The sequence below is a fragment of the Oryza sativa genome, chromosome 6 (assembly GCF_034140825.1).
Source record: "Oryza sativa Japonica Group chromosome 6, ASM3414082v1".
NCBI classification, from domain to species: Eukaryota; Viridiplantae; Streptophyta; class Magnoliopsida; order Poales; family Poaceae; genus Oryza; species Oryza sativa.
In genome coordinates this window covers 12296419-12308671 of record NC_089040.1, presented here as the reverse complement: position 1 = coordinate 12308671, position 12253 = coordinate 12296419, and the positions used below count along the sequence as shown (strand labels likewise).

General features: G+C 40.9%; 1 protein-coding gene across 6 annotated transcripts; it reads left to right on the top strand.

Moving 5' to 3' along the window:
• The first annotated feature begins 3498 nt into the window (after nt 1-3498).
• On the top strand, nt 3499-9085 carry LOC9272116 (probable jasmonic acid carboxyl methyltransferase 1). 6 transcript variants are annotated; one of them, XM_015786395.3, is made up of 6 exons: nt 3499-3709; nt 4437-4518; nt 5945-6166; nt 7288-7683; nt 7779-8045; nt 8699-9085. In XM_015786395.3, the coding sequence occupies exons 3-6, from the start codon at nt 6092-6094 to the stop codon at nt 9038-9040; spliced, it is 1080 nt and encodes a 359-aa protein (XP_015641881.1). In that variant the 5' UTR covers nt 3499-3709; nt 4437-4518; nt 5945-6091; the 3' UTR covers nt 9041-9085. The 6 variants fall into 6 exon arrangements, with proteins under 6 accessions (XP_015641881.1, XP_025881768.1, XP_025881767.1 ...); XM_026025983.2 differs by having other exon boundaries at nt 5940-6166; XM_026025982.2 differs by having other exon boundaries at nt 5559-6166.
• Nucleotides 9086-12253: the final 3168 nt, after the last annotated feature.

The window sequence follows — 12253 nt, the reverse complement described above, 5'->3', positions numbered from 1 at the left end:
CTGTTTCATCCATACAGTGAGTGCAAACCTTGTGCCCCTTGTTGGACTGTCCGGATAGGTTGCTAAGTGCAGGCCAATCGTTGATGGTTACGAACAGCAGCGCTCGTAGGTTAAACTCCTCCTGTTTGTCCTCGTCCCACACGGGGACACCTTCCTTCTTCCACAACAGTTTAAGATCTTCGACCAGTGGTCTTAGGTACACATCGATGTCGTTACCAGGTTGCTTGGGGCCTTGAATAATAATCGGCATCATTATGTACTTCCTCTTCATGTATAGCCAGGGGGGAGGTTGTAGATACACATCGTAATGGGCCAAGTGCTATGGCCGCTGCTCATCTCTCCTAAAGGATTCATGCCATTCGTACTCAAACCAAACCGTATGTTTCGTGCATCCTTTCCAAATTCTTTAAATTTTCTGTCGATGTTTCGCCACTGCGAACCATCGGCGGGGTGTCTCAACATCCCGTCCTGTTGACGCTCTTCAGCGTGCCATCGCATCATTCTAGCATTCCCCTTGTTCCTGAACAAACGCCTTAGCCGTGGTATTATAGGGAAATACCACATCACCTTAGCAGGAATTCTCTTCTTTATTAGCTGCCCGTCAACTTCTCCTGGATCGTCTCATCTAATCTTGTATCGTAGTGCTTTGCAAACAGGGCATGCTTCTAGGTTCTCATACTCCTCACCGCGATATAGGATACAATCATTCGGACATGCGTGAATCTTATGAACTTCCAGTCCTAGCGGGCAGACTATCTTCTTAGCCTCGTACGTTGTCTCGGGCAATTTGTTTCCCTCCGGAAGAATATTCTTGACGAGTTTCAATAAATCGCCAAATGCCTTGTCACTAACCCCATTTTTTGCTTTCCATTGCAAGAACTCCAGAGTGGTATCCAACTTTTTGTGCCCCTGCTCGCAACCTGGGTACAACGAAGTTCTGTGGTCCTCCAACATCTTATCCAATTTATGGGCCTCCTTTTCACTTTCGCAGTCCTCCTTGGCGTCCTGCAGCATCTGACCAAGATCATCCGCAACGTCGTTACCATCAGCAGCTATTTCCTCCTCGCCCGTTTGATTTCCTTCAAATCCAACATACTGAGTAAAGTCCGGAATATTGTCATCTTCCAATTCATCTTCTTCCATTTCAACACCTTGCTCTCCGTGGGATGTCCAACAATTATAGCTTGGCATGAACCCCGACTCAAACAAGTGTAAATGAATAGTCCTGGATGCAGAATACTCCTTCTGATTCTTACACTTATTGCATGGACAACAAATAAAACCCCTTTGCCTATTAGCTTCGGCCACTCTCAAAAAATAGTGCACGCCGTCAATAAACTCTTTGGACCGCCGGTCAGCATACATCCAAGGCCGATCCATCTACATGAGTCGAAAAAAACCGTACACAAATAATTATTCTTACAATAATGACAGTCATACAATAATTATAACATAATTACAAACTGTTTCAACAGTCATACAATAATGACATATCTTTATTCATACAAAAATCATAAAATATTACATCAAATAATTCTTATTTACTATTTCTAAAGTTTTAAACTAATTTTAATGTGTTTTACTTCTTTTAATTTTCATTTTAGTTTGTTTTCTATTATTTAAGATTAACTTTCACTAGAGTTTTCCTTCTCAACTATTTTATAAAACCTTCTTTAGCAAATGAACTAAATTTCTATATATTCTTTCTTCCCCACACAAATTTTCTCTCTCATCAACTTACAACTAAATTTTGGAGATAAAAAAGTGTGCAAAACATAGCTGCAAATGTAATATGACAAAAAAAATATTGGAGGATGAAGTTGCAAACCTTTTAGGCACCTCCGATTTGTATGTAATCACCAAAATAAATTCACTATAAATTTTGGCATGACCTCCCCTCTTTTTTGAAGAAATTTTGAAGCTTGCTCGAGCAGCTAGAGGAGGAAGAAGATATATATATAGGGGTGGGACTTTAGTCCTGGTTGGTAACCAACCGGGGCTAAAGATCCCCGGGATCTTTAGTCCCGGTTGGTATTACCAACCGGGACTAAAGTTACCGGGACTAAAGATCCCGGGGGGGGCCTGACATGCCCTGACAGCATTTGAACTGGGACTAAAGATCATCTGTTACCAACCGGGACTAAAGATCAAATATGCCCGTTACCCTTTTGAACCGGGACTAAAGATCATCTTTAGCCCCGGTTTTTATTGCATCCGGGACTATTGTGGAATTCGGCCGACCGACGAAAGATGGTTTCTCCAGCAGTGATCCAATTCCTTAAATTTTATAATGCCAGTCATGTTACCCCTAAAGTAATTTTAAACGGTGGTTATGCGTGTTAAGAAGCTTAAAGAACAATGTGAGAAAACAAGGGGCGGCTATGGAGCAATAAAGTGGCGGGCTGGCCGGCGCCTGGCGGCTATGGAGCGATCGACGACTAGCTAGGCGGCATGCATGAGACTCATTTGAACACATTTGCTTCTACAATCCAAAGTTTGTGACTGTCAACCATCGATAATGCTAGTCAAATTCTTTTGTCGCCCCAACAATGTATCTATGTTGCTGCTTCTCAGTTCTGGCGCTTTTGTCCATTGACTCTTATTTTGTCTCACGTGGCAGGTCCAAAAAATAACAATAGTTGACCTGCCACGTTTTAATAACACACTGCTTCCTTACAAAAATATAGGACTTGCATGTAATAGAAAATTCAAAATTATTTTTAAATTTTAACTAATAATTAAGCCAACATAAATATTTTGTATTATGCATGTACAGTGATACCTTTAGATTCGTACATGAAAATACTTGCAAAACAACAAGCCATCAACTGCAAAATTACAGATGTACAAGCAATTTTATCACCAAATTATATGGAACTGAAAGTTCCACTAGGATATATTACATATAATTTTTGATCAGATGGTACTTCAGATTGATATTTAGCTTTGTGATATGTTCAACACTAAATCCGCAGTTCGATCAAATTTGTAGTTTGTTTATGGTTTCATGGAAGTATCGGTATTTGTTTTGAAATTTACTCATAATGAAAACAATAAATGCGAAAAACATCTTGAGTAGAAATACTAGTTATAATAAGATAGATTACACTACACCATGACCCACTTTTACCAACTAACTTGTGTTGGGAACAAAAGGTAGATTACACAACACATAATTTGTAGTCAAATCTAGCTATGTAGCAATGCCAACATATTATGTGTCGGCGATTCCAATTTTTGTAGACAAATAATCTGTCGGTGATTCATTGGCAACACATGTAGCCGCTAGTATCGGCAAAGATGCATATATCTTCCTTTGCGCGCGGAGGAATTGAAAAAAAATTAGAGTACGCGGGAGGACTTCCGAAGGAAAAAAAAAATTGAAGTACGAGCGCGGGAGGAATAGGGGGTGCGGAGCCAAAACAAAAAAAATAAATAAAATTGAAGTGTACCACCCAACCTTTTCTGCTCCTAAACCCTATATATCTCCTCCTCCCTTCTCCCAAATCCGCCGCCACCACCGTATCTCGTCGCATCCTTGGCCCCATCGCCACCTCCTCTCGATCTCGTTGCCGCCGCACACATCGACCTCAAAGTCCCCAAGGCTCGTCCTCCACACCAGTTCTCCTCCCCTTGAGAACACTCTCCTTCCTCCCCAAACGGCGCCTCAGCGACCATCTCCACATTTTCCCCAAACTCTGCTGGGAAGGTAGTTTCTGCTCCTCCTCCCTCACCCTGGACCCCCCTAGATCTGTAAGAACACTGGGGAAATAAATATTTCATCGATTAAGTCCTACTATGAGATACTAGCTGACTGCAAGTTTGACCCATGAAACACACTCTTTTTTGAAGGACTAGTAGACAAAATCAGGGTTAAGTACATGCATGGGGTTACTGTTGCAAGAACCTAGCTTTGATCATAGAAATCTGGATAGCATAGATATGCATCTGTTACTAAAATGTTACTACAAGTAAACAAGATCTCAAGTTATAAAGCAAGAAAAAGTAGGGTATGTATAGTCTTATGTCTTTACCAAATTTAGTAACTGCAGTTCCTTGTCCATACAAATACTGATATTCTTGACATATAGATAATTAAAATCAAAATCTAGACTTAGTCATGGACTTAGGAATTTGTACCGGAACTCAAGCACAGATTTAATGTATCACGAAGCATAAGAACTATAGCAATTCTGTCAATTAGGTTAGTTTAATAGTAGATAAATCAGCCATCAATTAATAAACAGCATGATATATTTCAAAATTTCTAGAATCACCATATAATTGCATTTGGGTGAAAAGCTGCACATGCTCCTTATAGGAATCTTTTTATTGTTTTCTGGAATAAAGCTGCTTTAAAATTTCAGCGTATGTCAATATCTATAATCAACAGAGGTGAAATAACTGAGGCATGCATGCTGCTATGTCTTGTTTAGGTTGAGAAGACAATGAATTGATCCAACAACTCTGTGCTTTGGTGGACGGGATCCTTGTGCTGGTCTACTTCTTCAATTATCGGTATGATTTCTTTGTTTGCATGAAACCAAATTTAACTATTATGTATCTTCTTGTGCTTGACCTTTTAATTTGTTGATTCATGCTTCACTAATGGCTTGTGATATGATGTGTGGTTGCCCTAATTGAAAACTATAATCCCTTCTAAATAAAAATAAGTTTCATGTTTGCGTCCTTAGATATGAATTAGTTTTGTGATGTTTTTATTTTGTAAAGGTGCAACATGGATAAACAATGGATGGATCTACCTAGATACACCACAAACTCTCAGTTGGAATCATTAGTTAATAGTTTGTGTTAGTATTGTCTCTAAAATTATAGTAACTAATTGCATGTAGGCATACAGATGGATATGTGGAAGGAGTAACCAGGTTTCTAGAATTTGCTTTTGCTAATTCATCAAAGGGGAACTCAATATTATGCCCTTGCAAAAACTGTGGTAATAGTTATTGGACAGAACGTACTACTGTTCGGGAGCACTTGATTTGTGATGGTTTCATGCAATTGTACAGAACATGGTTGTTTCATGGAAAAGAAAGTACTTTTATGCATGACGATGGGGATCACAGGGTAGAACTAGAGAAGTCAAATGAAGAGGATGATATTTCTGGTTTTCTTCAAGATCTAGCATGTGGGTTGGATGAGATGGGAGATTTAGAAGAGAACAATGAGGGGCAGCGTAATGTTGATATTGGGGATTTTTACAAGTTGGTAGATGATGCTGGGCAGGAGCTATGTCCAGGGTGTAAAGACTTCTCAAAGCTTCGCTTCATTGTTAGATTACTCCATATCAAATTTCTTGGTGGATGGAGTGATAAAAGTTTTGATTTGCATCTAGATCTACTTAAGTATGCTTTTCCGGCAAGGACATCACTTCCTAAAAATTACCATGAAGCTAAAAAGTTAGTAAAATGCTTAGGACTTGGATATGTTAGTATTCATGCTTGCGAACATGATTGCATCTGAATGTGCTTGTCAAACTGTAGAAATTATGTGAAACACGGAATGGCAGGTTTATGTGAAACTGTGGATTATATTTACAGGCTAATTACACTTTCTCCAACGAACTATCAGTTGGTGAAAATGGAATGTGTTGGCAAAGGCTCTACCATTTCAGGATATTATGTGTGTCGGTAAAAGTCTGTGTTGGCAAAAGCTAGTCAAAGCGCCTACACAACATGTGTTGGCAAAGGTTTTATCTGTTGGCAAAGGCTTCGCCGACTGCTGCAACGCCGACTATGCCATTATCTGTCGGCAAAGCCTTTCCCAACACATGCTCTATTGTTAATTCTGCGTTTCCCCTACATAATGGCGTGTTGGCAAAAGTGGGTCATGGTGTAGTGTTAATTATTGCATATTTTACAAATTTAAAAGAAACGTATCTGTAGGTAGTAATGGTGATTAATTAAATTATTATTTTATAGTTCAGATATCACAAATGTCAGCATTTCAACATTTCCAGTCCAACTACAATGACCATAGTCCATAGAGGGCATTTGTAAGGCTATAAATACATAGCCAGTATGCTCAGCCTTCATATCATAGCAAGCACAATCAGATATTGAAACAGTGTGCCATGGCCACCATACAAATTGTCCATATGAATCCAGGGCAAGGCGAAACAAGCTATGCTCGCAACTCTACAATTCAGGTATATGTGTACTTCTTTGCAATATACTTCGTTTGATTTGCTGGTCATATGAGTGTTGACTGATTTCTGAGTTACACATGCCTTTGAGGAGGACATCATAATTGAATTGTACTTGTACTTCTGATCTTCATGAAATGATCAAGGTTGGTTATCATATAATTGAAAAAAGATTGAAATCCTTGATTCCTGTTCTTATCATTTTTGTAGGTTTCAAGTATATCATATTTAATAAATAAGTTGATGTCAGTTGATTAAATATGCTAAAAAAAACAAAGACATCTGCTACTCCCTCCGTTTCACAATATAAATCATTCTATCATTTTCCACATTCATATTGATGTTAATGAATCTAGATAGATATATATGTCCAAATTCATTAACATCAATATGGATGTGGGAAATGCTAGAATGACTTACATTGTGAAACGGAGGAAGTAGAAAGTATTTTAAAAGCAGTTGCTAATATTTTGCGCTTTTGTTTCCAACCCTCTTTTGATGATTGCTTAGGAATAACTGTAACCTCTTATCGTGTACTCGTTGTTAGCTTATCACCAAAATTTAAATTTTAGAACTTAATTAATTTTGTAGTCTATTTTTCACCAATGGTTTTTAAACCGCTATGAACCATAGCTCAATGATCATAGCATACCTAAAGCTATTCTTGAAAACAATTTTGTTTGCTAGAAATAACAATAAATCAAATATCCAAAACTTTCCGCACGATGCCCAGGGAATTCCCCTCCCAGGTGGCAGTTTTGAGTATCTACGAACATTGTGAAATGGCAATTGTCTGCACCTTAATTGATTAATTTGGTTCTGATCACGGTTTTCACTTTTGGAAAATGGAAATCACCGAAGTATCCTGAATTTCGAAATTATTTGACAACATTACAAATTTTTACTCCATTTGAATAAATTTTGACCAAATTCATAAGAATTTTTGTAAAAAACGAAAATTTCAGCCGAGATAGTTACTTGCCGGGGAGGGGGTCCAAAATTTCCAAAATTGAACCGAAATTTCAACCCTTGGTTATCATCACAGCTGATTATATTTCTATGGCATTTACATGCACCCTTCAGTCAAAAATCAAAAGTGACCTCAGAACGAATAATACTTGTAGAAAACTGCCCAAGATAGGATGAAGCCTCTCATAGAGGAAGCCGTCACAGCCTTCTGCGGAGTATCTGTTCCCAAGAGCATGGCAATTGCGGACTTGGGCTGCTCATCTGGCCCGAACGCACTCACGCTCATTTCATCTACGGTCGATGCCATCCACCGTTATTGTATGGAATGCGCGCAGCCACCACCAGAAATGTGCCTTTTCCTCAACGATCTTCCATCCAATGACTTCAACTCCGTTGCGAAGAGTCTGGCCGAATTCAAGCACAGCCAGGATGTGTCCTCTCATCACGTCGTCGTCGCCAACATGGTACCTGGGTCATTCTATGAGAGGCTTTTCACTTCTGACTCAGTGCATTTCTTCTGCTCCTCCATCAGCTTGCAATGGTTATCAAAGGTAGGCATGCAACATTAGGTTGAGTTAATTGTATATATGCAGCCATATGGAATAATGGGGCAGCTGTTACTATCAATGTGCGTTTGTGAAAGCAGGCACCTGAAGAACTTGCCAAGAGAAAAATCCCAATGTATGATAGCGACGAGCGCTTGAGGCTGTTGAACCATGAAATTGTTGCCGACGCTTATGCTCGACAGTTTAGAAAGGATTTCACGCTATTCTTGTCCTTGAGGGCTCGAGAACTGGTTCTCGGAGGTCGGTTGATTTTCTCGCTGATCGGTAGATGTTCAAGCAACCCGGCCTCCGTGTCTACTCAAGTATGGAAAGTGGTATCTGTAGCCTTGAATGACATGGCATCGAGGGTAAGCAGCGTAAGCTTTAGCTTTTCAATCAATTAATTAATCTCTGTATCCTACATGGTTTATGCTTTGTTTAGTTTTATCCAGTTTAGATGAGACCAGAGTTTTTCTTTTCGGAAAGCGAGAAAATTTCGGTGGGCATTGAAATTTCGAAAATTTCAGATATTCTGAACGAGTTTTTTTTTAAAATTTTAATACATGTTTACTGAATTTGAATAAAGTATGACCAAATTCACATATATATGAAAAAAAATCGACAATTTCCCTGGATGAGACACATGCACGTACATGGCAAGCTTGAACAGCACCATTATGCACATGATTAACTCAGGGCCAAGCCCGAACCCAACAGAAGATTGAGTCCTGTCTCGCCCAGCAAAAAAGTTTAACACAGCAAGCTTGTCCGATCCGTAGTAAATTTTGATGCAAATCAATCTGCACATTATATTCTTGGGGCCTGGCCTGTCCATGCATGCTCAGGTCTATATAATAAGTAGATATGTACAAAAACTTCGTTAATATTTCTTTTGCAATATCACAGTTTTTATTTTTGTGTTTACTTGGGCGCAATTTGTTTACGTAACATGGCAGTTAATTAATAATTGTAATCAAGGCTCATTTCCAGGTTTACTGAAAATGGTTTTAACTTGCTGTAGGGTGTGATTAGCAAAGAGAAGTTCGACACATTCCACATACCTATCTATGCACCTATGGAAAATGAATTAAATGGGATAATTGAAGATGAGGGCTCATTTCAAATCAACAAGGCGATGGCCCACGATACTTTCCTTGCCACAGATGGAGTGTTGGCGAGTCCAAACACAATAGCTGCAATGGTAAGAGCGGTGTTCGAGCCAGCAATAGTGCAGCATTTTGGGTTCTCGGCGGGAATTATGGATGACTTTGCTAGTGTAGTGGAGCGACTCTCGACTACGAGTGCCGTTGAAGCTGAATTCCCATTAGCTTGCTTATGTTTTTCGCTCACCAGAGCACGTTGATTGTTGATACTGTATTGAGTTTATCATAACACATTTGGATCGATATGTTCTAGTCTCTACTACTTAGAAAATTGAAAACGTTTCCGTCGTCTGTAATAACGAAAAAAAGGAAAAAACATCAAAACAAAAAGAAAGATAATCCAATTCAATTTGTAGAAAAACCGTAAAGAAGGCCGAAAAAAAAAGCCCGATTCAATATTATCTCCTCTCCACATCCTACATCATCACAATCACAATCCAACCAAAAACAAAATCGCAATTCAAATCCAAATCGAAATTCTCACAAAATCATCCAAAATATGAAGAGATAGAGGAGATGAAGGGGCAAATGGGAGGCCGCCGCTTCTCAACCTCCTCCTCCGCCGACCCGCCGCTGCGCCGCTATATATGAAGCCAGGGAACCACGAACCACCGTTGTGCGGGGAGCCGCCGACTCGCCGGATCTGGCGAGCGGCGAGCCCGACGCTGCGCCGTGGAGCCGCCGACTCGCCATATCTGGCGAGGAGGAAGGCGGCGGCAGCACCCGACGAGGAGGGAATGAGCCGACAGTGGGGGGAGAGGGAGGGGGACTCGCCGGATCTGGCAAGGAGCGAGGCAGTGGCGGCACCCCGACGAGGAGGGAAGGAGCCGATAGTGGGGGTGGAGAGTGAGTGGGAGCGGCGCCGCCGATGGGGAGAGGGAAGGGGCGCCGCCGGTGGGGGAGGGGCAGCTCGCGGTGGGAGGAGGGGCATTGCTGGTGGGGGGGAGAGGAGGGACGCCGCCGGTGGGGGAGAGAAAGGCGGCCTACGGTGAGAGGAGGGGGAGGGGAAAATGATTTAGGTTTAGGGATTTTTTTTGCCCCGTCGGTTTTGATCAATTCGGAACCGATCTGAGCCGTTCGTTTGCCGTCCATCGAAACGAATGGCACAAATCGATCCGCGTCGGGCCATCCTCCTCGCCGAGCCGCACAATTGCTGGGCCACGCACGGTAGGGAGAGGAGGAGTACGGGGAGCATATTAGACTTCCTGTTGGGCCGAACTCTTTCTTGCGGACTGAGGTGGAGGGGAGGAGAAGAGAGGAAAGTGGTCTGGCTCGGTTGCGGGCTGAAGAATAAAATGGGCTGAAAATGGCCCAGAGAGAAAGGATGATTTTTATTTAAATAATTGCTAAAATAATATTTGTATTATCAAAATTAACAATTAAGCTCAGAAAATTCTAATAAAATTCCAAAGAGCGTAATTAATCATGTAGAATTTAATAAAACTAAATCCAACCATACCATTTTATTTCTCACACTACTTTACTTGTAAACTAATTTAATTATACACCTACCTACTTAAAAATACATAATGTAAATCTTTCTTATTTTTTCCTCAATTTTCTGTATTTACACTTCCCGTTATAACGCACGGGCTTTTTTCTAGTACATAATAATATATAAGCCTCCGTATCAACTAGGGAATCACACCATAATTTTTAATCATGGGCCATCATATTTAAGGGCAAGTACTATAATGCCCCATATATTGCCTCTAAAAATGCCACATTGGATTGAGTGATGAGGTGGAGGAGAGAAGTGAGGAGAGAGATGATGAGCCACCCTTAAATCAAGAGGCAACCTCCACACAATTTTCAAGAAGAAAGGTGTGAGAGTATTAGATATATTGATATTTGTGAACTACAGGTGATACATTGTATGAGTTACCTCTTACCTTATGAGTGAATAAAATAGATAAATTTGGATGTGGTAGTCACATCTACCATAACACTTCCCTAAGCCCCTAAGCTGACTCTAGTGACACTAATGATGTATGCTTGAAGGCATAATTATGACCAGGTGTAACCAACCAATCTCCTCTAGAGAAATTTGCCAGCTGGGAATGGGATGTATTGCGGCAGCCTTGTCATTGCATCCATGCTAAATTCCTTGACAGAGAGCATTCATGGTGTTCAAAGAAGAATCCATTCGATATTGAAAGAATGAATGGTTCAGCCATGTCGTCAAAATAAAGGGTTAACAAAAATTCAACAGAATATGCAAAAGTTATTATTTTCAAAAGTAGTAAATTATTCCATTAGCTTGCGGAGGCCAAACTAGGATATAACTATTACCTTGAGCAGTACACATCAGCCAGCACAAATGCAAACCGGCCAATTAAAGGACCAACAGAGAGCATGCCGTCTACCTTTAGAAGCAAACAACCAACTTTGGAAGAAAGGCCATGTTTAGATCCCACACAAAAATTTTACACCAGCCTTGTCACATCAAAGTTTTAACACTTGTATGAAGTATTAAATATAGTCTAAAAAATAACTAATTGCACAGATTGAGACTAATTTGCGAGACGAATCTTCTGAGCCTTAAAACTGGTGGAGAAACCATCTTTGATCGGTCTGACAAATTCCACAATAGTCCCGGATCCAAAAAGAACCGGGACTAAAGATTGTTTTTTGTCCCGGTTATAAAAATTTTGATCTTTAGTCCCGGTTGGTAGCCCCGGTTCGTGGCCTGTCAGAGGCATGTCGGGAGGCCGAGGATCTTTAGTCCCGGTTGGTACTAAAGATTACCACTTTAGTGCCGGTTGGTAACACTAAGGCCGAGGATCTTTACACCAACCATCAACCGGGACTAAAGATCTATCTTTAGTCCTGGTTAAAAACTCCAACTGGGAGTAAATATTTCTCTTCCACGTCTAATCGGTTAAGTCCCAGACCAGCTTCCTCCTCATATTCTCCTCCTATCTCCCACCTCATATTCTCCTCCTATCTCCCAGATCAGAGATCTAGCTACTTCATCTCCTCTCTTCCCCCTCCTTCCCTTTCTCCTCCTCCCCTCTACTCCTCACATCCGAGGGCCGGCGTCGGCGGGCGGCGGGGCCGCGACCCGCGCGGCGGCAGGCGGCAGGGGCTGCGCGCGACGCGGCGGCGCACGTCGGCGGCGGCCGGCGGGGCAGCGCGCGGCAGCCGTGACATGCTGCCGGCCCTTTTTTTTAATTTGTGATTTGAGAGATGTATAATTTCTTCTATTACAATTTATGATTCATTGCATAGATCTGAGATGTACAATCGATCTATGATACATTTCATTTGTGTGTAATTTGTTTAAGATTTGTGATGTTTTGTAAGATTTAGGATTTGTATTTGGGATGTGATTGATTTGGGGATTTGGGTATATGCATGTCACTCAGATTTGGGGATTTGGGGATTTGTTGTGTGATTTGGGTATATACATC

Bases quoted from the DNA above. Each gene is read 5' to 3' on its own strand.
- LOC9272116 (XM_015786395.3), top strand. From the start codon at position 6,092: ATGGCCACCATACAAATTGTCCATATGAATCCAGGGCAAGGCGAAACA. The intron at 6,167-7,287 runs GTATATGTGTAC...TAATACTTGTAG, and splicing joins CTCGCAACTCTACAATTCAG to AAAACTGCCCAAGATAGGAT. The intron at 8,046-8,698 runs GTAAGCAGCGTA...AACTTGCTGTAG, and splicing joins TGAATGACATGGCATCGAGG to GGTGTGATTAGCAAAGAGAA.